We start from the raw sequence: 26493 nt of genomic DNA on the forward strand, positions 1-26493 counted from the left end.
GGTCTTATTCTCCCCCTCTCCCCCACCTGGCAGGTTGCTTGTATCTTTCAAATGAATTTAAAGGTCAGAGCCTCATGCAGGAAAAGCAGGGGCCAGGATGGCTGAGCTACACTCAACCTTTGGTCATTTGTGCTGAAGGAAAGGCAAGAGGGAGATTCAAAACTGCCAGGAGGCCCCAATTCTTTATGCATTCCTTTTCTTTCTCCATCCACAAAGCACCTACTCAGTGCCAGGCATAGTATCGGGGCCATCTGACATGGTCATGCAGCCATAAGAAAAACTAGCCCAAAAAAGAGAAAAGGAGAAAGTACAAAGGCACCTTGCATTGCTGAAGAAGATAATTAAGAATATGAACTTTGTAATCCTACAAGCCTTTGTTCAAGTCCCACCTTGCCTCTTTGCTGCTGATCAACTTTGGGTCTGAGCCTCAGGTTGCTCACTGTTATCACTCATCTGATAGATGTCTGCTCACACAGATGGCTCCACAGAAACTGACTGCGGGCTCCACGGGGCTATATGCTAGTTGTTTTGAGAGCATTACCCTCTAGAATAGAGGTCTGCAAGTTGTGGCCTGTGGGTTAAACCTAGGCTGGCACCTGTTTGCTTAGGCAAATTCACTATCTAGAATGGTTTTTACATTTTTAAACAACTGCATTTTAAATGCTTATATAAGTACCGCCATAATGTCTTCAATTTTGCCTCTTGGTCCACAAACTCTAAAATAGTTACTCCTTGGCCTTTTAAGAAAAAGTTCTGGAGCAGTGTTGTGCAATAGAAATCTAATTCGAGCCACATACATAAGTTTAAGTTTTCTGGTAGCCACATTAACAGAAGGAAAAAGAAACAGGAGACATTAATTGTAATATATTTTCTTTACCCAGATACATAAGTAGTATCATTTCAACATGTAAGCCATACACAATTACAAATAGAACATTTTACATTTCATACCAAACCTTTGAAGCCAGTGGGCAGTCTGCTCTTACATCACATCTTATGGGTGCCAGAGGCTTCCACATTGGGCAGCAGCTCTATAGAGTTTAACCAGCTCATGCTCCTCCAACATTCACAGAGAAAGCACTGTGTACGTTTTGGTCTCTTCTCTCTTTCCAAGATCACATAGCATGTGGATTCAATGCAGAGGCTGCATACGAAGCTGCAAATAGGGACTCCACCCAGTGAATTTCCCGGGCAGAGTGAATCCAGTTGCTGTATCCCTTGTTCAGGTGACATGGTCCTCTTTCTGGCTTTACTCTTGCTCTGCAGTTTTCTCAGCTGTGACATAATTGACCAGTGGCCTCATCCAGTCTCCAGATATAACTTTCCCCAGGCTCTGAGGGTCTCGGTTCACACAGAGGAGGAGGCCAGGGCTGCCTGACTGTGGGGATCAATCTGCATGCTTGCCTCCAGCACACCGAGGTCATTTAATGCTTGGCCAGAGTTTCATCAGCTTGATCAGTATGACAATAAAATGAGTGTATGTCTTGGTCACCCCAGGAAGTCTGCCCTGCAAACACCCCGGGAGGCCATCTCCAAGCCCTAGAGCCTTCACCGCAGCAGAACCTCATTCGCTTGGCCCTGCTCACCAGAATTTGCCATGATTCACTCACAGCATGTGCCATGCGTCCTTAGTGAAATGTTAGAAATGATTTTTTTCTTTGTGGCTTTCCAGGGCTTTGAGTGCAGATATGAGCCTCACGCGTAAAAGATGCTTCATTTGAGTTCATTGAAAGAATGAATGATTGAATGGTGACACCGCTGTGTTTCTCAAACGTAAGGCGCCACTGGATGACTGTGAAAACACAGATTGCAGGGTCCCACCTCCAGAATTTCTGCCTCAGTGGGTCTGAGGTGGGCCTGGGATTCTGCATTTCTAACAAGCTCCCAAGCAGAAGCTGCTGTTCTGGAGACCACACTTGGAAAATCACTGATCTCAGTTAGTGTGGCTTTACTTTCTTCTGGTTCAGACTCCTATCTACCCTCATCTCACTCTCCGACCTCTGGCTGAAATTCCCTGTCTGCAAACCTTCCCAGATAAGTTATCCAGTTCAGAGTTTCTCCAACTCAAATCTTTTATATATAACCACATTCTCTTTAGTTACTAACTTTTGTTTACTATTTGGTACAAGTATATTTATCTGAGTATGCTGCCTAAAATAATTCCACATACTACAGTAACCCACTTTGAGAAAAACTTAAGGCGCCAGCAAAGATATATTTTTCTTCAAAAGAACACAAATAAGTTCTAGAATAATGCAAATGATAGCACCTTGGCATTTTTCGCTGCTGCCTTTGAACAGCGGACATCACGCTCCATTCTGTGGCCAGGAATGCCATGTATCTGCGTTCTGTAACACTTGAGACATGGCTTCATAGGGGCCTACCCACCTCCTACTTCTTTGTGACAAGATGAACTGAATTCGCTCAACCAATAAAATCATTCTAATTTGCATTTTCATAACCCACCCTTCCATTCTCCAAGTGTGACTTTCATTTTTAGGACAGTTATTCTGTCAATGGATATGCAGTCCTCTTAAAGGGATATTTATCACCCTTGAAAAATCTTATTGCCAAATCTTAATAGTCTTTCTTACAACAAAGGCTCAAATTCACTATCTAGATTAAGAGGTGGAGCTTGAATGAGCTTTGCTGGAGCATCTCATGATAAAATAGAGGAAAGTCTTTAAATGGGCAACCCTTTGTGGTGGAAGTCAAACAAATATGCAAAATTGTCTCTGAGTTTCCTGCAGGCTGTGTGTGCTATGGGTGATCCTGGGGCCAGTCTCAGGACTGGGAGTTAGACCACTTGGGTACTCTGTCAAGTGGGCTTGGCTGGATGACCTTGAGGGAGGTACAGAAATTCTCTGCATCTTAATTACTTCATCTTTAAAATGTTTGTGGTGGTGACATCTGGAAGGGGTTGCCAACCACAGAGACTTGTGGAGAGGAGTACATGGCAAAGTCTGTGCGAAGTGCCTCCCCTGGGTTCTGGCACCGAGAAAATAAATGAAATGCATATCTGTCGTTGTGTCAGGGGTCCCCAGGACTCAGCATATAGTCATATCCATGGCTAGGATTTATTACAGGGAAAGGATGCAGAGCAAGGCCAGCAAAGGGGAAGGTTCCTGCGGTGAACTCTGCGGGAAGCCAGGCATGGGAGTCCTTTCCCAGTGAAGTCCCAAGGACGCCCCAGTTCCTCTAGCAGTGAGTTGTGATGCATGTGAAATGGTGCCAACCACGGAAGCTCACCAGAGACTGTGTGCCCGAGGTTTTTATTGGGGGCTGGTCATACAGGCACATTCTGCCTAGAAATTAGTTAAATTTCAGGCTTCCAGAGGGAAGTAACTGCTCAGCATAAACCACAGGGTGTGCAGTTTAGGCCTAGTGAGGTATCCTTATGAGGTAGGGTAGTGGGACTCTCCTGAATACAAGTACCCAGATGCCAGCTAAGGGCCAATTTGCAAGAAGGCCATTCTAAGATTGCAGACTCAGATCTGTTATTTTAACTATTTTTGTGCAGCAATTCTGGCCATAGGCCTCATCCTGCTCTTTGGCCTCATTCACTGAACTGCTCCCAGCTGCCCTGGAGTCCCTCCCATCAGTGGGCATATTCCTGCACCAAAGCCTTACCTTTGTGCTTGCTACTGCCTCTGCCTCCAATGCTCTTCCTGACCTTGGCCTAAGTCCTCCTCATTCTCCTCATTAAAGATGCTTGCCCAACCACCATCCAATGTCCTTCTCCCACCCCATCACTCAGTTTTAATTTCTCTATAGAATTTAACAATCTGAAATTAGCCTGTACTTATTCTCTACTTGTTCACTAGTACACTAGTATCTCCTCCACTGGAATTAAGCTCCATGAGGGCAGAAAAACCTATCTGTTCTGCTATGATATCTCCAGTGTCTAGTATAGGACTGGAGGTAGTAAGTGTTCAACTAATTTTTGTCACATGGATTTTTAAAATTATGAAAATTTAATTGTTCTATATTCCTAAAAATACACACAACCCATACATCCTTCCTAGTTATTAATTTATAGTATTTTCTTTGGATGTTTAAAATATTATTTAAAAATATTGAACTTACAGAAAATTGACCCAAATAATATCATGAAGAGTCTGGTACCACTAGGCTTTTCAAATCCTGTTTTTCCCTAAGGCACCTTTTCTGCAGGAGCCTAGTTCATGGGGGGCTGCTCAAGAAGCCCATGGATTTGTTTACACTCCAGGTGACTGTGGGCCCTCTGGTTTTGGGCCTAGGTTCTCCTGGTAGTTCTCCAGGTTTATGATTGAGTTCACAGCTACGGGGTGTGCTGAGCAGGTTCCTTGGTTTCTCCAGGTCCATTCTTTATGCTTCTCCACCCTGCACTCTGCCCTATATGGTGTTTCCCTGTCCCCTGGCTTCCCTTGGGCTTAGTCCAAGGGCCTGCAAACTTTTTCTGTGAAGTGCAAGATAATGCGTATTTTAGGCTTTGCAGGCCACAAGGTTTCTGTCACAATCACTCAACTCTTGTCACTGCAATATGAAAGTGTTCTCAGTTGAAATACGTCTCTTCCACTGGATCTTGAGAAGAGCATTTCATGGAACCACTCATGGGAGATTGTGGTGTGGCAAGATGATTTATTTGTAATACAAAATCAAAGGAGTTCCCCTCCTGGGTTTCCAATGTCCCTCCTGTCCATCCCACCGTAGAAAATGTCCAACCTTATCTTCATCAATGCAAGACAAAGGCAGTGTCCAGAGTTTCTGTTTCATATTAAAGCTTAGTCCTTTAGAGCCTGCATGGTATACGGGCCTTGGTGGCTGCTAGATCCACATGGGTACATGCTCCCAGGTGAAAGAGCATTTGAACGAAAGGACAAGTGTGTTACTGGTGGAAGAGAGAGGAGTGAGAGGGAGATAGAGATTGAAAGTTAACTCTTTGTTCCTTGGGGTTTTAACCAAGCTTGGTTATTTTCAAAATAACCAATCAACTTCCCAAGCTTTCTCAACTTACATTGGGCCCACCTCCTCACCAATAATCTTTTTTCCTAGCTTAGACTGACAAGCCTCTATGTTCAAGCTGACTTCTATTGCACATGTGTTTACCTCCCCCTTTGATTTTATCTCTTCCCCCAGTGATCTGCAGGGAATAGATGGGTGGTTCCCTGGTGTGGTGTGTGTGTGTGTGTGTGTGTGTGTGTGTGTGTGTGTGTGTGAAGCTGTAGCTTCATGGTGAAGCAAATAGGCTATCCAGCTGACTATGCTTAATAATGTCTGATTATTTTTGCATCCTTCTTATTAATATCTAGCTAACCATGGTAACAAAAGTAGACATAGGCAATGTAAATAGATGGTCATGGCTGTGTTTCAAAAAACCTTTATTTACCAAAACAGGCAGTGGGCTGTGATTGCCAGTCAGTGCTTTAGCCAGTGGGGGACAAGGATGAGAGCTCAGAGAAAGGGAGGAGAGTAAGTTTCTACAGGCTGCTGTGTCCCCCTCTAGGGGTCCCTGCTCCTCTCAGGGAGTCCCCTCCACACAGCTCTCTCTGTCCCTCTGGCAACTATCTCCTCTCCTGGACCTTTAGTTCCTTGATGAGATAAAGATACCACACTGTTACTGGGATGTTGTTCTATGCCCTGTGCCCCTTCTCCCCAACCCCTCCCATACTTTGGCTAATTCCTATATTCCTCTCTTCTCCAATGGCTCAGTCTGAGTGCACCATCAGTTCCCTGCTGGGCTAGGGTATCTGGGGCTGAGGAGTTTCCTGTGATGTGCTAAAAATCCCAGACAGTCCCAGGAAAACCAAGACAATTGGTCAGTCCAACTGGGATTCGGTTCTCTCTCCTCCCCAGCCCCTTTTCCACTGCCTTAATTCTGGCTGTCAGCACCTCCCACTTGGATGCTGGCCTCGCACTGGCCTTCTTATGGATAGAGTGGCCCCAGGGGACTGCGGCCATCACAATATGCACCTCTCTGCTCCAGCTTTCCCCCTTAGAACAGAGTCTGCAGCTGATGTCTTGACTATCAAGGGAGACTCTACTGTAGTCTCCCAGCCAAATGTGGAGGCCCTTCATGTGATCATATTTTGCACTGTATAATTTTTTATTATCCTTTTTCTCAAAATTTTGGTATGGATGAGATATACTATTTTCCCCTAAGAAAAATCAGACTTACTTTGAAAGAGCAGTAGGATTAGCAGAAACTTGGGCGATTGCAGTAATCCACCTTGAGTTGAAATATCCGAAGGACTGAATCATGAATTTTCAGATAATTGAACTTGCGGACTCAAGTAGACATGAGAAAAAAAAATATTTAATGTTCCTGTCAAACTATTTTGCTTCAGATGTTTTCTTTCCTCTTAGCCCAAACCCTGATTAATATTTGCCTGATAGAGAGAAGAGACCAGCTCATCCACACCTAAATTTAATGCAAATTGTATTGGGGGTGTTGTGACTTAATATATTTGTATCTGGATCTACTTTTTTTGTTTGTTTTCAGTGAGAGGCAGGCTGAAGGGGCTGCCTGCCTTTTGTAGAGATAAAAGGGAAGGATGATTCTTTGACACTGCTGTGAAGTTGATGGAGAGACTGTCCTCAGTCTTTGGAGACCAGCAATAAGCCACTTTTATCACCCTAAAATGTCTGTGCCTTTGAACAAGTGGGCTTAGAGGAAGGGCCTGATGCTCTGGAAAAATATGAACTTAATGGAATAGACTGATTCAGCTCCTCACACTTTAGAAGATGGAAACAGGGAAGTTCCAGAGGAGAAGGCAGGAGAGTTTTTCATAGTGGTGGTAGTTTCACTGCAACAGAGACAGCTCTGTGACTCATTCAGGCAAACTTTTTTCTAGGAATACTGGTAGATGCAGAATGGAAGCTCAGGTGCCTGGGGAAGCTAGGAAGGTAATGTAAAAGAATGAAGAGGTTTGGGTGTAAGCAAAATTTATATAAAGATGAATGCAAACCAAAAATCACTTTTAAGTTGAATTTAGGAAACCAACAGCACAACTAGTATAATAAAAGGCAAATGGTACTTGTTGCTGGGGTCAAAGAGGGAGGGTCATGGACTAGTTGTGTGGAGGTGAAGCTCTGCCCATCAGGGGATTATCCTTATCATCTGTGGGGTGTTGCTCTGTTTGACTCCAGTCCCAGTACTATATCAAATACAGGCATTTATTTTTTAAAAATCCTTGATATTTAACAGTTAGCAATTAATCCACAAACTAAAGGCTACCTTTACATGCCAATCAATCTTATTCTGAAGAACTCACTCAGAATAAGTGGCCGTATGGGGCCTGTTGGCCATCCTACTCTGCACCCTCTCTGCTAGAGCATGTGTGTGGTTGGAGCAGTCTGCAGCTGATATTTGACTGTTGAGGGAGACTAGTGTGGCTGCCATGTCTGTGTTCTGAACACTAGTATAGAACTGTAGACAAACTTTCAAGGTCAAGTTGAGTATCCTCCAGCTTAGCAAAGCGCATCTCCCTAATTATGTCAGAAGGCAGGATTAATTCTGATCATTTGAGCTAGGACTCTGGGTAAAACATCAAAAGCAACATTTAAATAACACACAGTCACAAATCAAGGATTCATTACATTTTATTTTACTACTAGTATAAAACCAAATTATGGTGGGCCATTGTGTACCATTACTAAGTGTTTTCCAGGCTGTTTTAACTTATATGTAGTGAAACCCCATTCTCAATTACAAAATGTCACCCCTAGAAGGAGGGAAGCTCTACTTGGTGTCATAGTCATTCATATTCATAAAGGCTCTGCAGAAATCCAGGAAAGTTTTTGGCTCAAACAACCAGAATTAAGAACTGGCATACCCACTGTCTGCTGGAGCACCTTAGGTCAGCCAACGGTGCAACTCTTTTCCAACCCTGTATCTGGTGACTCCTGGCCTTGAAGTTGGCCATGTTGAGAGTATTTACACTATGGAAATTGGCGAACGTTACAAATCAAAGCTTTTATTTCTTAGAGAGCCAGTCATTAAACATTTGCTAATGTTCCTCTGAGTACCACTGCTGAAAGGCCTCCTTCTATTGTTTTCTTTGAAACCTGATACCAGCTTGTATTCCATTTAGACATTATATTACTATCTTGCTTGCTATTTTAGAAATATAAAGCAGTAAAAATGGTTTTTAAATTATTTTCTATTTTTTTCCTCTTTCTACCTTAGTTTATTCTACATTGCAATCAATGTTCTTTTTTTAAAAAAAAAAAAATATATATATATATATTTTAATTTAACTTCTTTATTGTTTAAAGTATTACATGAGTCTCCCTTTCCCCCATTGACCTCTCCCTGGCCACTCCCACCCCCCAGCACATGCCCACACCCCCCTACGGTCTGTGTCAATTGGTTTTGTTCATATGCATGCGTACAAGTCCTTTGGTTGATCTCTTATCCCCTCACCCCTGCCTTCCCTCATAGTTAGACAGTCTGTTTAATGCTTCTGTCTCTGGATCTGTTTTTGTTCATCAGTTTATGTTGTTCATTATATTCCACAAAGGAGTGAGATCATGTGATATTTATCTTTCTCTGACTGTCTTATTTCGCTTAGCATTATGCTCTCCAGTTCCATCCATGCTGTTGCAAATTGTAAGAATTCCTTCTTTTTTACAGCAGTGTAGTATTCCATTGTGTAGATGTAAATTATTTTCTAGTTCCTATCTTCTCAAGAATTCTTACTCTTTACAATTAAAATTGTTACCAAAGACATTAGAAATTTTTTTTTCATCAGGGTGGCTTGTCTTGAGACATCTGAGTCCTAAGTAATTAATGACAGCACTGCAGAGGGATTTCAAGGATCACCACCTTTCATAGTCCTCCCCAATGCGCATCTTCTTTTGTTTAAAAGATAAGAGTACAGGAGCAAAATCATCTAAACTGATGTGTTTAGGACAGTGGTTTCTCTAGTGACCTTCTTCCCACCCCCTGACATTGAGTTAATTGTGTTCTTCACTTTATAATTTCTACTGGATTACTTACTCTGTTCTTACACTTTTAATTGCGTTTTTTAAAATATATTTTTATTGATTTCATAGAGGAAGGAAGGGGAGAAAGAGATAGAAACATCAATGATGAAAGAGAATCATTGATCAGCTGCCTCCTGCACGCCCCACACTGGGGATTGAGCCCGCTGCCCAGGCATATGGCCTGACTGGAAATCAAACAGTGATCTCCTGTTTCATAGGTTGATGCTCAACCACTGAGCCACGTTGACCAGTCTTAATTGTGTTTTTATCTTTATTTATTTATTATTTATATTTTTATTTCTTTTTTTGCATTTTAATTTCTTTATTGATTAAGGTATTACATATGTGTCCTTATCCCCCCATTGCCCCTCACCCCCCCCCCCACTCATGCCCTCACCCCCTTGGTGTCTGTGACCATTGTTTAGGCTTATATGCATGCATACAAGTCCTTTGGTTGATCTCTCCCCCTTACCCCCACCCTCCCCTACCTTCCCTCTGAGGTTTGACGGTCTGATTGATGCTTCTCTGTCTCTGTTTTTGTTCATCAGTTTATGTTGTTCATTATATTCCACAAATGAGTGAGATCATGTGATATTTATCTTTCTCTGACTAGCTTATTTTGCTTAGCATAATGCTCTCCAGTTCCATCCATGCTGTTGCAAATGGTAAGAATTCCTTCTTTTTTACCGCAATGTAGTATTCCATTGTGTAGATGTATCACAATTTTTTAATCCACTCATCTGCTGATGGGCACTTAGGCTGTTTCCAAATCTTAGCTATGGTTAATTGTGCTGCTATGAACATATATATCCTGGTGTTTCTGGTTTCTTGGGATATATTCCTAGAAGTGGGATCACTGGTTCAAATGGGAGTTCCATTTTTAGTTTTTTGAGGAAACTCCACACTGTTCTCCACAGTGGCTGTACCAGCCTGCATTTCCACCAGTAAAGTAGTATTTACATATGTCTTTCCTGTGCTCTGTGTTCCTAAAGGGGGTTTGTCTTGTTAATTTGTGTATATTTTGACACTAACACATAGTAGGCACTTTATAAAAGTTGCTTATATCAATGAGTGAGTTCTTCAAAATAAGATTGATTGGCATGTAAAGAGCAGTCAAACAGTTAGGATTTAAAGGGAAGATGCAAATTCTTTCACTCCTTCCCAGGGGAGGATATGTGGTGTTCTGCTTAACATAATCAATTCCTTGACTTCAACACCGATTTTTGCTGGGCTATTTACTTTCTTCTGGAAGTCTCAAAGACAGAACCTTTAGCAGAAAAAATAATTTAACAAGATAGACATTTAGTTCAATAGAAGAATTTTCCTGGTGTGAAAAAATAAATTACAAAAGGACTTTGACTCTGAAAGATAATTAATAAAAACCTTCCTGCATGATGACAAACCTGACATCTTGTCTAATGTCTGGCAGAGAAGAAAGTGTTGAGATTTTCAGTTAGAATAAAATGTTCCACTTCACAGCAAGGCCAGGCAGGATCTGATAATTACTTCTAAGCAATAAAAGGTCATAGTCTAGTTGTTAAATTGACACAACCTCAGGACTGTATCTGTAACTATTGACCGTCAGTGAGGTCTTAGTTTAGATTTTCCTGATTTCAAACATAAGCATTGCCCAAATGTAGGTGATTATGGAATTACACCCTCTTGGTCATTGGGATGTTTTGTTTGCTTGTTTGTTTGTTTTAATTTCAGGTTTATTGAGATATAATTAATAAACAACTTTGTTGTAAGATTTTTAAAATGTACATAACAGTGATGGGACACACATATACATTCTGAAAGGATTCTCCCTATCTAGTTATCTAGTTAATTAACATGTGCATTACTTCACACATGGATCCTGTCCTTTATTTTTATTTTTTGGTTACACCCTTGAACAAACCTCAACTGAAGAACTCAGTGGTATCAACCATAGCCACCATGCTTTACATCAGATCCTCAGACCTTATTCATCTTATAGCTGACAGTTTGTACCCTTTTCCCAACCTCTCCCTATTTCCCTCATCCCTGACAACCACTTTTCTACTCTCTGTTTCTATGAGCTTGACTTTTAAAAATATACATATATTCCACATATAAGTGATTCTATGTAATATTTGTCTTTCTCTGTCTGGCTTATTTCACTTAGCATAATGCCCTCAAGATCTATCCATGTCACAAATGGCAGGATCTTCTTCTTTCTTGTTGCTGAATAATAGTTCATTATATGTATATTTCATATTTTATATTATATATTTTGCGCATACACACATACACACACACACACACATATATATATATGTGTGTGTGTGTGTGTGTGTATGTGTGTATGTGCAGAATATATAATATAAATATATATATCTGAGTAGCACCCATCTGGAAGAAGGCAGTTGGGGCATTTAACCAGCTGCCATTTCCCAGTGTTGAGGGCTGTGCCAGGAACATTAACTCCTCTGCATTCCCCAGCTCTTCTTGGCTTCACCCAGGGGTTTGTTCATTTCTTGGCTGCTCCTACAGTGTAGGTGCAGCCTCAGAGTAGAAAGTGGAAACACTACAACACTCTGTGGGGCTAGTCCTAGCTCTTAGAGAACTGCTCACTGCAGTAGTGCCTGAGTTGGGAGGTTGGCCCAGGTGACAGACTCAGGCACCAATCTTCTACTGGGCTGATCCTCAAACCTCATTCCTCACTCCTACCCATTATCTCCATGGATTGAAGGTTTTATGTAGAGACCAGACAAGTCTTCCAGGGACTGGCACACAGTAGGTATTTAATATTTGCATAATTGAACTTCCTGAGGCTGCTAAGACTCACCCAAGAGTGTTTCATATAGGGAGGGACTCCTTTGTTTAACTTAAGGGAAGTAGGTTTTATCTGGCATTTGGCACCATTAATCTAATCACTAAAATTTCGTAAGTAGACATAAATATCACCAATGTTAGGGCAAGTTGAGCCTCCTGTTTCTGCTAGGGGCCAGACAACCAGATCTTCCTAATTAGAATAACTAAAATTCTTTTTTTTTTTTTTTAAAAAAAAGCATTTTTATTTTATTTTTTAAAAATATATTTTATAGATTTTTTTAACAGAGAAGAAGGAAGAGGGATAGAGAGTTAGAAACATCGATGAGAGAGAAACATTGATCAGCTGCCTCCCGCACACCCCCTACTGGGGATGTGGCCACAACCAAGGTACATGCCCTTGACTGGAATCGAACCTGGGACCCTTGAGTCTGCAGGCCGACGCTCTATCCACTGAGCCAAACCGGTTAGGGCAGAATAACTAAAATTCTTATAAAACTCTTATCTTTCTTTTAAAATTAACCAATTGAGTCTAGTTGATTAATCCTGGAATATTAATAGTAAAGAGTTAATTCCATTTAGCCAAAAATTGTGATTTCATGGAGTGGGTTATTTTTGGCTCTGTTTAGCCAGACTTGAGGAGATTATGCCTAGGCAATTTAATCCTATTTTGAGAAGACAAAACATTTTCAAATAATCTTGAAAACAGCCCAGAGCTTGTTATCCCTGCCAAATTGCTCCTTGCTTCTTCAATGGGCATGCCTCGGTGCTTACACTTACCAACACACTGGTGGAACATGCTTTCTAATTCTTTGCCACTTGAAAAATGTCAGTCATCTTCACAATATGTGACAGGGTCTCAGTTTCTCTTCTCAGCTAATGAGTGTGTTGTTCCTTCTTATGTGTATTCATAACATTTTATATATACTCCTCTACATTAATTTAAGTAATAATAAATGGTAGCAAGTAGCACTTATTATGAACCAGTTACTGTCCTAAACATTTTGGTTTATGTTAACTCATTGAATCTCACAACCAATGAGTGTAGATAAAATTATTGGCTGTATTGTGCAAATGAGGAAACTAAGGCTCAAAGAAGCTTAGTAACTTGCCCAGGGTCACATTTCTGCTATTTCCCTTTGAATATTGAATAGTTGCTGTGTGCAGCAACTAAGCAGTAAAATTGTGACTTGAACCCAGGTAGTCTAGTTTGAGACTATTTCCTTTGTACTGCTTCCTAATTCCCAATATATATATAAACTTTTACATTATATTATACTAGAAGCCCAGCACGCACGAAATCATGCAGGAGTAGCTCACTTCCGCTTGCCTCATCTGGCCTCCCCGCCCAGCCCATTGCAGCCCATAGCTCGTTACCCCTCCTCCACTGCTCATAGCCCTCTGCTGGTTGTAGCTCTTCACCCCTAGTAGCTCTCTGCCGCTAGTAGCTCCTGCCCTGCCCCGCCTGCCATGAGAGCCGCTGCTCTTTTGGTTGTGATGGCATTACGGCATGACGGCCACGGGCCTTTTATATAAGAGATCAGATCATATCATATCATGTCACATCATATCACATTGTTATTTGCCTCTATATCTACATTTTCTTCTAGATAATAAGTTTACCCAGGGGTTTGTTCATTTCTTCATCTGGAGCATCTAGCCCAGGCCTGGAAGATAATAAAAGTTTTAAATTTTAATGAAGGGAATTAATGAAAAAAATGAACTTGACCACCTGTCATAACAGCAGATCAAAATGCCCCATCACTTGAAAGGAACAATTGCTAAGACAAAAGAGATTATGCCTATTTGTGCTCAGGAATGGAGCACTTAGACTATTATTTCTATATCATGATTTTCAGATGGCCTTGTCCAAGGGTTCCAAAGTCATGGCTCTTTTCCCATCTCCCTTTCTTCCTCCCCCTCTCAATTTCCCTTTATACTTCCTTCTTCTTGTCCTCCTATGCCCCCCACCCCCCCCAAATTATATTTATATCTGGACAAGTCAAGTAAAGGAACCAGTGCTTTCTGAGTGTCTGCAGTGGGGCCAGCACTGTGGGAGACCCTGTGAGTTGCCCATGGCTTCTGTAACCATGTGCCACACACCCAGGAACTGAGGACACACAGAGATTATCATGCAGTTTTGAAGGCCAGGAGCCTAAAATGAGTCTCAGTGGGGTGAAAGCAAGGTGCCAGCAGGGCTGCATTCCTTCTGGGGGTGATAGGGGTTTTACCCTCCTTTCCCCCAGTTTCTAGAGCTCTCTTGCATTTCTTGGCTGGTGGCCCCTTATTACACCTTCAAAGCCAGCAATGACAGGTTGCATCTTTCACACACCAGAACGCTGAGACTTGGTTTTCATGGTAACATCTCCTTCTCTAACTCTTCAACTCTTTCTTCCATTTTCAAGGATCCTTGTGATTTCATCTAAGTAATTCAGGATAATCACTCTATTTTATGGTCAGCTGATTTTTTAACTTCCCTTTGCTATGTAATCTAACATAGTCATAGGTTCTGGGATTAGGACATCTTTGAGAGACCATTATTATGCATCTTACCTTTCAATAATTTGAGGAAAAGATACTGAGTAGCATTCATTTAGAAATAAGGTCTAGAATGTGGATCTCAGATTGTATATGAAGGCTACATCAGAACTCACCAAACTGGAAGCTTTCTTGCCTATCATTTCCCCAAGAATCACAGAATTATTTTTTTAATATATTTTATTGATTTTAGAGAGGGAGAGGGAGAGAGAGATAGAAACATCAATGATGAGAGAAAATCATTCATTGGCTGCCTCCTGCACGCCCCCTACTGGGGATCAAGCCCGCAACCTAGGCATGTGCCCTTGGCTGGAATCGAACATGGGACCCTTCAGTCTGCAGGCCGATGCTCCATCCACTGAGCCAAACCAGCTAGAGCCACAGAATTATTTCTAAGTGTCAGTTACATTAACAGCCAAGAAGGTGGCGGTGTTCTGTGTTCCTGAGGAACATTTTTTAAAAGTTCCAGTTCAGAGGGAGAGTGGATGACATGAGCTGACACAGTGAGGGTGTCAATCGGTGCCACTGAGCGTGTGCATGTATGTACACAAATATGTGCGTGTATGTACACAAGTGTGTGTTGTGTTCAAATGCATCTCTTTTCCCCATGCTCTCCATGTGGGCAGTGCGTCTTGATAAGCCCTTTCAGGACTCTGGGTTTTTCATCTCTGGCAGAATAAAGAATCAATCAAAATACATTGCTGTAACGTTTTTATATCCTGTAAGTCAGAGATAGTAGCCTTTCTTCCCTGCCAATCTAAACCTCTCCAAGCTGATTCCAACAAACCGACTTGGACAGGAGTAAAGCAGAGGTGTTTTGTGTCAAGGATAAAGTAACTGTCCATCCACGCTGATAGCAAAAAGCGAGTGAGTCAGTGAAAGAACAACTAGGGGCCAGGAGACACTAGCAAGTTCGTTTGGAAAATCCCATTTTGGAGCTGACTTAAGAGAGGATGAGCTCTGAGGTTGTCCACAGCCTGCTGAAATAATTATTTGTGGCAAGAAGTTTCTTTGTATTTATGGCTGTTTGATTACAGTTGTGTGAAGCATTTCTTCAGTTCAGATGTTTGCCCCTGGCCTCTGGGGTGTATTTGTGATGTCTGGTGTAGAGGGCCCTCTTCTCCATCCCTTCCTGTTGGGTGTGCACTCATCCAGGCAAGCTGCTGTGCAAACCCCCAGGCCTCCGGGATTGCACCTGTGCAGGGAGGCTTCTTGTTGGGCAGTTCTCCCAGGTGCTTGTCCTCTAAGCAGTGGCTGACACTTGGCCTCTTTCTATTGAGTGACTCTGCCAGCTTGGAAGTCCTTCCTTCCCATTTTCACAGATGGAGAAGAGAAGGCCTTTCAAGGGGCAGGCCTAGAAGTAATGAAAATCCTTTCATTCACCTCCTATTGGCCAGTGCTTCCTCATGTGGCAAAAATTAGTGCAACAGAGCACACGTCTATGGGAACTATTGTGACAAGAAACTAGAGACTCATAACAAGAGTTCTTTGCTTGAAGGGCCTATTTCCTAAGTCTAAAACAGTTGCAAACTCACATGCCTAGAGGGCCAGACAATTGTGTAGTTGAGTCAGTGAGTGGGAGGAGTAGCATAGGGAGAGGTGCGGACAAGGGCAGCTCAGACAGGTGTACGCTACATAACATCATAATTTAACGTTTATGACAGATGGCATGGCTAAATCAACCACCTCCACTGGCCAGGTTCATCCCATATGCTGCCAGTTGGCAATCTGTACTCTGGGACAGAAAAAAAAAAACGTCATCTTTCTGGCAGCAAACTCCAAAGTTGGCTATGTTCTTGAATCAGTACTTGTCAGGATAAACAAAAACCTTTTCTGTTTAAAAGAGAAAGCTCTGAATAGCGCAGCAAAGAAACAGGAGCTAAGAAGAGAAGCAGATATAAAGAGCTTGATGTGAGGATTTGCTATCCATGCATACGTTTAAGGCAGTGGCTTTACACAGAGGACGGAGCTCTGAACTCCCATTTGAAATGCTGCATGGAGTCCTCCCACAGCAGCACACCTCAGCTCACAATGGAAATTGATGTGCTTATTGTGCAGCTGACCCTGAGATGCAGACTCCCTCCTCATCTTCCACCTGATTCAGGTTTCTCCTGTTTCCCTTTGAATATTTCTGAGCACAGTCTACAACTGAAAAGTTTTATAATAGCAACAAAAGTAATATTTTGGTGATATTTATAAATGTCTATTCTGGAGAATATCAGTGAATCTGTATATTGGTTTAAACCTAATATATAAAAACTAGAGGTTTGGTGCACGAAATTCGTGCACGGGGGTGTGTGTCCCTCAGCCCAGCCTGCACCCTCTCCAATCTGGGACCCCCTAAACGGGCATTCAGACATCCCTCTCACAATCCAGGACTGCTGACTCCCAACTGCTCGCCTGCCTGCCTTCCTGATTGCCGCTAACCGCTTCTGTCTGCCAGCCTGATCACCCCCTAACCACTCCCCTGCCAGCCTGATTGATGCCTAACTGCTCCCCTGTCAGCCTGATTGCCCCTAACTGTCCTCCCCTGCAGGCCTGGTCTCCCCCAACTGCTCTCCCCTGCAGGCCTGGGTCCCCCCAACTGCCCTTTCCTGCAGGCCTGGTCGCCCCCAACCTCCCTCCTCTGCCGGCCTGGTCACCCCTAATTGCCCTCCCCTGCAGGCTTTATCTCCCCCAACTGCCCTCCCTTGCAGACCTGGTCCCTCCCAACTGCCCTCCCCTGCTGGCCATCTTGTGGCAGCCATCTTGTGTCCACATGGGGGCAGCCATCTTTGACCACATGCAGACAGCCATCTTGTGTGTTAGAGTGATGGTCAATTTGCATATTACTCTTTTATTAGATAGGCTAGAGGCCTGGTTCATGGGTGGGGGCAAGCTGGTTTGCCCTGAATGGTGTCCTGGATCAGGTTGGGGGTTCCCTTGGGGCAAGGGGTGGCCTGGGAGAGGGGCCTGTGGTGGTTTTCAGGCCAGCCACGCCCCCCGGCAACCCAAGTGGAGGCCCTGTTATCTGGGATTTATTTATCTTCTATAATTGAAACTTTGTAGCCTTGAGCAGAGGCCAGGGCAGGCCAGGGCGGTAGGAAAGCATGGCTTCTTCCATCACCGGGAAACCCAAGCCTCCTGCTCGCTCTGTGGCCACAGCCATTTTTTGTTGGGATTTATTTATCTTCTATAATTGAAACTTTGTAGCCTTGAGTGGAGTTCAGGGCCGGCCAGGGTGTAAGGGAAGCTTGGCTTCCTCCATTGCCGGGAAGCCTCCTGCTCGCTCCGTGGCCACAGCCATCTTGGTTGGGTTAATTTGCATACTCACTCCTGATTGGCTGGTGGGTGTGGCTTGTGGGTGTAGCAGAGGTGCGGTCAATTTGCATATTACACTTTTATTAGACAGGATAGTACTACTACTAATAATAAAAAGAGCAAACATTGATTTAGCAATTCATAAGGCTCTTTACAATATTAACTCAATCCTCATAATAATGTATATGATGCTCTTATCTTCCCATTATCCGTCTGAGGAAACTGAGCTACAGGGTTACTTGGCTGAGGTCACAGCTGGTAGATTGGGATTCATACAGAACCAATGTGGCTCTATCCTGTGCTTACCGTCTGTCTGAACATGAATCTGCCTTCATAAGCAGACTGATTGCAATTTTCAAGTAATGGAAATCCTTTGGTGATCATAAAATTTGATCTTTGCTGAGCTTTCACAGATGTATTGGTTGCCTCTTGTTTATGAGGTGCAAGCAAAGGCATAAGTGAACAAAAGAACCACATGGAAAGAACATTATTGCCATGGCATTAAAGACACATTTGGAATGTTGCTTACAGCATATATCTTGGAAATGTTAAAGAGGATTTGGGGGAAAGTATGTCCAGGTAGTCTGGATTCTTTTTTAAACACAGTTTTGTCAATTCAGTGATGGGTTATGTAAAACCCAGAGGCACAAAGGAATTAAAGTGAAAAATAAGAGCTTGTTGGTTAAAAAGACAAGTTTATATTCCTCTCCATTTACCCAGCTAATTCTGACCCATCTTTGAGATGGAAGCAGGAATGTTTTAGTTTCTGATCCCTCTTTATGAAATTAGACTCCCTGTCCCCAGCTTTTACATGTTCCCAAAGAGACCTCTAATTTCCTTCCAAGTTAAATTGAGTTTTAATCAATAAATTAAATTATGACTTGTTACTGCCTCTCACCTTTTCTAGTCCATACTGACAGTCAGCACACACTGACTACTTACATTCCGCGTGGTACTGATTGCTTTACCTGCAGCTGACCACTGAATCCACCAGCCCCTCCCAATGCACATCTTATTTCCCATGTTTTTCTAGATTTGAAAACTGAGTCAGGGAGGGACCATGAAAAATGCAAACCATCCAGTCAGTAAAGGACAGAGCCCAGATTTGAACCATTAAAGTGACTCTGGAGTTGTTGCTTTGACTGCTGCACTGACTGCTTCTCTGTGAGCTCCAGGACCACCCCTGGCCAGTGCTCACTGAGCCCTAGAGTTCAGTGAGTATTGGGGAACAAGTGGATGGGTAAGTGCAGGGAGGGGTGAGCGAATTAATTACTCGACTAGTGCTTACCTCACTAAGTCACACCTTGCCCTTGAAAGTGCTGCATGCTTTTATATTATTAAGCATTTAACCTGAATTTTGACTGGTCAATGAAGTGACCCAAGAATTTGCAAAAACAAAGCTGGAGCCTCCCACCATTCCCACCCTCCCTGAGGATCAGCAGTTGGAAACGGTTTATTTTTCCTTTATGACTACAGAGGAATCCCGAATAGAACCTGCCAAGGAATGAGGACAGAGTGAGCTGCAGAGAGACAAGAATGGGGGACTCACCCAGACTCTCAATCAGTTCTGGATTCTTACACTTGGGCTCCCTGGAGAAACATCATCTCTGATGGTCCTAAGGGATGGCTGGTTTACTGGTCTGGGATTTGTGAGCAGAATTAGCTGATTAAAAGGTTAATGTATAATTGTAGACACAGGGTGCCTGGAGGCAACCTTTGACCATTTGCTGTTTAACTGAATTAATGTTGGCCAGTTATAGATCTTCTGCTTGCAAATTTGCCAGCTAATTATTCTGAGTCCTGAATCTGCATTCTGTGTGTGCCACTGGGTTGTCAGCGTTATGATGGCCTGAGCAGTGATTTAACCAGAGCTGGCTCTCAAAGCAAGGGGACGTTTTACAAGCAGGACTGCACCGACACTGGGCTGCAGCATCCTTCCCCCTTTGATTTTAGAAAGATGGTGTTGGTCAGGGTGATGACTCTCCCGTTGCAATTTCTCTGATGTTTCTCAGGCCGCTGCACCGCGAACCTCCAGAGATTGATGGTTGCTCTTGTTCCTTGAGGTTCAGTGCATTTCAGAGGCTGGTATTTAGAGAGAAGCCTTGCTTCTATAGCTTCCAACCTTTTGTACACTCCTTTGAGTTTGCTGGTGGGGATGGTAATGAGCTTCCTTCAACAACCTGTGTGCAGTGGTTCATTGTGTTCTGATATCAAATTTTGGTTTCCCAAGAAGCAAATGCCTAGTCAAGGATTTGAGAGCAAGTAGCTTTATCTGGAGGGTGATGTCAGAAAAACACCAACAGAGATGAGGAAATGAGCCCAGGGAGAGCAGATAGCAAATGGAAGGTGCATTATTAAGTCAAATACCACTGTGGGCAACTAGAGCTCAAGTCCACATGGAAACTGCTATCTCACCTGAGGGGCCAAGGAGCCAGGGTATTTGGCACCAGCTCTCATCAGTTCTGGTCACAGGCTGCTCCTGGGTTGTGAATTTCCAAAACCCTGTGGTGGGACTATGCTCAGGTAAAGCAGCCTTCCACAGGTCACAGAGATATCTCAAGGAAGGTAATGCAACATCCCACGCCACTTGGGAAGCCTGAGGGGTATAAGAGGGGTTCTGACAGTGAACCCTTAAACCTGGATTCAAACTCTGGCTCTACTGTCCTAAATGGATGACCTTGGGCAAGCATTGTTAACTGCACTAAGATGCCAGGCTCCTTGTCTGGAAAAATGTATCTTATACTAGATACATTGCAGGGCTTGTGGAGATTAAAGGAGATGATGCAACTAGCAAATTTAGCACAGTGCTGGCCATATAGTAAAGGATGAAAAACGTTAGCAGTCATAATTTGAGTATATAGAGTATCTTCTCTGTGCCTGTATATGTGGTAGGTGCTTAGAAATAGAGGTGATCCCTAACTTCACGGGACTTACCGTCTTTGCCTACTAAACCTACAACTATTTCTTACTTACTAAATGATCCCTTGTTCAGGGATGTGCCATTTTGTGTTCCAAAATATATACCCTAAGTTTTTGACCCCTGGATGAAGTGTCCCAAGGACTTTCAAAGGCAAAGCTGAGGCTTTGGAAGCAATTGTAAATTTTAAATGTTCCAGTAGCCAAATTTACAAAAATAAAAAGCGTGGTCAAATTAATTTTAATAACATTTAGTCCAACCTATAAAATATTATAATTTCAATGTGTAATTCATATAAAAGTGATTAATTAGATATTTTACTTTATTTTTGTCTTTGGTATTCAGTCTTCAAAATCCAATATGTGTTTTATACTGACCATTTCAGCCCAGCTACATTTTAAGGGCTCTGTAGCCATGTGTGGCCATGGCCACCATCTTGGACTGCGAAGGTCTAGTGGACCCTAGAATCCTTTTAGAAGTAACTTCCAATGGGATAGTTAGTTTTCCTCCTCTTCACAGATGACATTGCTCCTTCGCATCTATGAAAGTGAAGTTGGTTTTAACTCAGGCATTATAGAAAATTGACAGATTTTGTAATGAAATTTCACACATGCAAACTGTGGTGAGATTCTTAGCAGGTGTAAAAATCTGACTAACTTATTTCTTTAACTGTAACTGAATGGAAAAACTGCTGCAGCTGTTCCCATTTGCACGTTTTTCAAATCTCATTGCCAAAACAAAATTGTTGGCAACCACAGGAGAAGTATCAACTTACCTCTTCATTTGGGAAATGAAATTAAATCCTCAGCTCATTTCTAAAAGTCACAGATCTGGTACAAGGTAGCAGGCCCAACACATGAGCTGATGTTAAAATATTGATGGCTTTGCTGTTCTCAGGTGCTGCTGCTAACATCTGCAGAAGATTTGGACTGCACTCCTGGATTTCAGCAGAAAGTGTTCCACATCGATCAGCCAGTGGAATTCATCGAGGACCAGGCAATTCTGAACTGTAAGCAATGTCACTTGATATTTCTGGCCTAGTCTCATATTTAAATTCACCAATGTCTGTTAATATGTCTCAGGATGTGGTATTCCCTACACTAAGCATTTTTCTATCCATTATTCTCATTCTGCTTGATCCAGAGTGGATGGTCTTGAATTAGGGTCTTGCCAGCTTAGAGGTGAACAGAGTCATGTGTATCTAGTATTTGATCACTGGTGAGTATTTTCCAACCACTCCCACAAAAGGGGACTGCCACCTTCCAATGTGAGTATTCTGTGCAAAGAAAATGAAATTCATTTCGCCTGGCAGATCCCTGAGAGCAGAACCATTACCTTCTTGTGGATCACTGTCCTATCTTTATTACATTGTTCACAGCATTAGATCAAAATAATGGTGAGAGCAGGATGTTGGCTTCTGGAAATTTTTAGGCATAGGAATTCAAAACCCTTATTATTTTTTAAAATTTTTATCTTTATTGTTGACATTATTACAGATGTCCCTCTCCCATTCCCCCACCCCCCCCCCCATTTGCCCCTCTCCACCCAGACCCCACCCTTCTCTCCCTCTGGCCGTAACCACATTGTTGTCTGTGTCCTTGGGCTATGCGTATATGTTCTCTGGCTATTCTCTTCACCTTTTTTTAATACCACCCACCCTTCTGACCTCCCCTCTGATGTCTGTCAGTCTGTACCATGTATCTATGACTCTGGTTCTATTTTGTTCATCAGTTTATTTTGTTCATTAGATTCCACATATAAGTGAGATCATATGGTATTTGTCTTTCTCTGACTGGCTTATTTCACTGGGCATTATATTTCTTAAGGCTAAAGATGGTTTTCAGAAAAGAGTCAAAACCTCTACTGGCTATTTGTGGATTAAACTCAAATCCTCCCAAATTCCATTTAATTTCCTTAAAATATGCTCAGACCTGTGAGCATTTTTATAATCTCTTTATGTTATTTAATGCTGATATTATATTGTTTAATCTTTATGACAGCATGGAATACATTGCTAAACTCATAACAAAAATAGCTTTTGCTGAGTAGAATTTACCACTGCTGGTAGACAAATAACCATTTAATTGTAGGTTCTTGAGCACTACTCTCTAACACTTTGGAATGAAGGATATGAAAACAGTGTTGTAATTTGGTCATCTGCTCCGAGGTCCCTTCAGGGAAGATAATTGTACATTTGCCCCTCTGGCCTCAGGTTTGCCTTCGAGGCTGGCCCACATTCATTCCTGTGCTGTAGCTGGCATGTTTAAAGAACAGTTAAAAAAAACGACAGCCTGCTTGATTAGATTGTTCTGTGAGGCTGGAACACAGTTTAAGAGTTGAAAGGAACACAATAATGAAGATGCAATGTTGAGCATCAAGGGAGCTATCCAAGGTGAAGCCCAGGCACATCTTGATGCAATTACGCCAATGAAATCATTTCAATAATTAGAGTCTGTAATGACACGGTGCAGGACTGGCACAATAAGTGAATTCCAATATGTGATTTCATATTCATTTGATCCCTGAGTGTGACTCCTGGGTCAGGCCATCAGAAACCCTCATTTGTCTTTTGATTTTGCTATTAATCAGAATCAATATATTTCAAACAAAACTTGGTTTATGAGAACCATTTTTCTGGGTCTCCTCTCATCTGTCTCAGCTACTCTTCTTCACTCTCTCTCTCTTACACACACACACACACACACACACACACACACACACACACAGAGACACTTCTCTTTTTTTCCAGTGATCATCCCCAAATGGTATCTATATTAACACATGTGGAAATGTGAAGCCACCCTGAGTATGGAAATTAATAGTGTTGATATGCAAAGCAGGCTCATACTAGTAAATGTGATTGCTTTTGTAATCTTCACTACACCAAACAGCTTTTAATTCACTGCTGAGAAGCTGGAAACAATCATACTTGGGGAGATCTTTTTAATTTAAACTAAACCATACTGTACATTCCAATATCACCAGTGTGTGTGTGTGTGTGTGTGTGTGTGTGTGTGTGTTTTCAATCCCTAAGTAATTAAGTGGGTTATGGTTGTTGGTTCTGTGTAAGCTACGAAATGGTAAATAGAACTGGTTTGATTATCAATGATAGCACATTCTGGAAAAGTCAGTGATATGGGAATTGAGAATTTTAAATATTTATATGTGACTTTGTGTGTGAATTATAGTCAGCAAAGTCTGACTACCCCCTCTCAGTGAAACTGTAGGTCCATATATATTACTAGGGTGGAAAAATACAGGGAGCAGATCTAGTTAGGTACTTTTGAGTTCGTCTCAAAGCAATGGACAGAGGTTATGAGTATAGACCTTGTGAATATGTTTAATTGTGCCTAAATGAAGAAGAAAGTTTTTATAGATTGGAGATGGCCTGTTGGATATTGTTTGGAAAATCTGGATTTCCAGAAGTAGTAGAAGAAATTGCTCTATCCACTTGCAAGAGGAAATACAAACTCAAGATACTGAATGAACTTTTTTCCCTAACCAAGTAACCTTTTAAGTCTCTCTCTCCCTTCTCCATGCCTCCCCCTCCCTCTGCCCTCTCTCATTCTAGGTTCTCTCATGCATTTCCTCATAGTTCAAGACCCTTCTGTCTCTGAAAAATAGGATTAAGAAACGGAGCGATGAGTACTGTCGGCATGAACACTATATTGATACAAGGCCAGCATCTGGATGAAAAGGGAAAAGGATCAAACAAGACCAGAAAGTGTTAAAATACTTACATACTTGAGGTTGAGATCCAGGAAATGGTTTTTGATATTTTAGTGATATATAAATATAATCTGATATTCTAGGTAATAACAGATATTAAAAGAAACCAGGTTGCTAACATTATCTTGGGCTTATATCATTTTCTCTTTCCAGTTTTGCTTTATATTTGCACTATTTAAGAGCTTTGATTTCCAATCATTGTGAATTTCCAGAAGGTATAAACACAACATAATCAACTATTGTCTACATTATTCTATAAAGTTGTCTGATAGTGTTGTCTCCTTGCCTGACAGACCTAGTACATCTGCTCATACCCCATACATCTGCTCATATTCCACTGGTTCTGTGTTCATAGCAAATTATAGGGAATGTTTATTCTGTCCACAGTTCCCTGCTCTTTTTGTTCAGACAGTAATATATCCTTTTATCTTTTTTCATCTTTCTACTCAATTCTCAATGACTTATCTTTTTCTACTTTAACTGTTACTAATGGTCACCTCCATGCCTTTTATTTCCCTAATATTTTATTCACTGTTCACTTCAATACATCTTTTCTTCAGTTGTTCTAAAGCCTTTTATTTTCTTCACATCCCAATAACTCTTTATTCTACTCTCCTTTCCACTAACTAAACTTGCTTTCGTCTTTAAAAGGCCATTTCAACAAGCTTCTAGGATGAAAACATGGCATCCCACTGTTTCCTTTAATGTGACCAGGGGATCACTTTCATGGTGTAAAGCAAAGCCCCCAACTCATGATAACTTGGGCAAAACTTTACTGGTTTCATCTCAGTCTTGAAAGGTGAGCTGGGAAAACATCTGTGGTTACTCCCCTATTTGATGAGTATGACAAGAAGAAAGGGGAAGACAGCCTAGAAAAAGCAGAAATTCAGGAAGGAGACATCCATTCAAGGTCTTTGGTCTCAGGGAGGCATCTGTGACGGGTTTGTGGCAAGAGGCCCTGGTGACCTTCGACATCCAGAACTATCTAACATTGGTTGGTGTGCCCCCTGTATTGGCACCATGAGATTTGGATAGTGTCTCTGGTGTTAGCCTCCCAGTTGACACCCAGGCTCCAGAAAAATAGCTGGCCTGGAAATCTGACCAGCCACCCAGCTGATATGAAGAAAAGACTAAGTGATAAGCCCCTATCTGGTGTGATGGAGAACACAGAACAGCACATTCTGCTCTGCCCTGTCAGCTGAGACAGACATCCTGCATTGGGGGCAGACCTGTGATCATCATATTTGCTAGGGAAATCATGAGCCTCTAGCCTCTGTTAGTGGGAGACATCTCCAACTACCAGTGAAGGACACCCATTGGCCTTCAGCCACTATCAGGTCAGCACTTTTCGTCCACCTTGTTTATCCTTCATGGATCACTCCTCTTGGACCACACAGATACACAGAGGGAAATAGCCACACGTGACTTCACCTAAAATGCAAACTTACAAGAACTTACACTTAATAAAGGACCTGCATTACTCAGAATAGGCTTGGTGTCAAACAACCCCAGTGATGTAAGAGAATAGACGTTTATTTTTCATTCAGGTCATGTGGATGCAGGTTGGGCTGCTTTCCTGGGTAGTTCTCCGCCAAGTGGCTGCCCTCCAAGTGGGAACTTGAGGACCGATCCTACTTCTAACTTACTCCTGCCATCTTGTTCCTTCCAATCACTCTTATACCTCCAAGCTGCAAGATAGGGGGACAGTATAAAAGTATGGGGGCTTGGCTCCATACTCTTTATTGGTTGAGCGTCGACCTATAAACCAGTGGTTGAGCACTGACCTATGGACCAGGAGGTCACATTTCAATTCCTGGTCAGGGTACATGCTCAGGTTGAGGGCTCCATCCCCAGTGTGGGGTGTGCAGGAGGCAGCCGATCAATGATTCTCTCATCATTGATGTTTCTATATCTCTCTCCCTCTCCCTTCCTCTCTGAAACCAATAAAAAATATTTTTAAGAAAAGAGTATGGGATGACACCCCACATGTTTAACCACCTTAGCTCACAAGGGACATGCATCATTTCTACTTCATGCTATTAGACACACCTAGTCATGTAGGCAACCTAACTACAAACAAGGCTGGGAAATGTAGAACACTCATGTTTAGTGTGTTCTCACAGTCTCTATACAGATCCCAACAAAACAGTGTGACCTGAGTTACAAAGAGACTTCTGAAGAGACAGAGACAGACCACAAAGGAAGCAGCCATCTCAGAGTAACTTGGGCCTACATGGGAGAGAGGACAA

General features: G+C 42.3%; 1 protein-coding gene across 3 annotated transcripts in view; it reads left to right on the forward strand.

Annotated features, from left to right (window-relative positions):
* Positions 1–26493, forward strand: part of CDH13 (cadherin 13) — a gene marked incomplete at its 3' end in the record, with an annotated part of 1096460 nt that overhangs the window by 199833 nt on the left and 870134 nt on the right. For all 3 annotated transcript variants that reach the window (XM_080645767.1, XM_080645766.1, XM_080645768.1), the window contains exon 2: positions 21413–21524. In XM_080645767.1, the coding sequence (XP_080501893.1) occupies positions 21413–21524 (112 nt within the window). The remainder of the gene's footprint in view (positions 1–21412; positions 21525–26493) is intronic.

Source organism: Plecotus auritus (genome assembly GCF_963455305.1).
Source record: "Plecotus auritus genome assembly, chromosome: 10".
Taxonomy (NCBI): Eukaryota; Metazoa; Chordata; class Mammalia; order Chiroptera; family Vespertilionidae; genus Plecotus; species Plecotus auritus.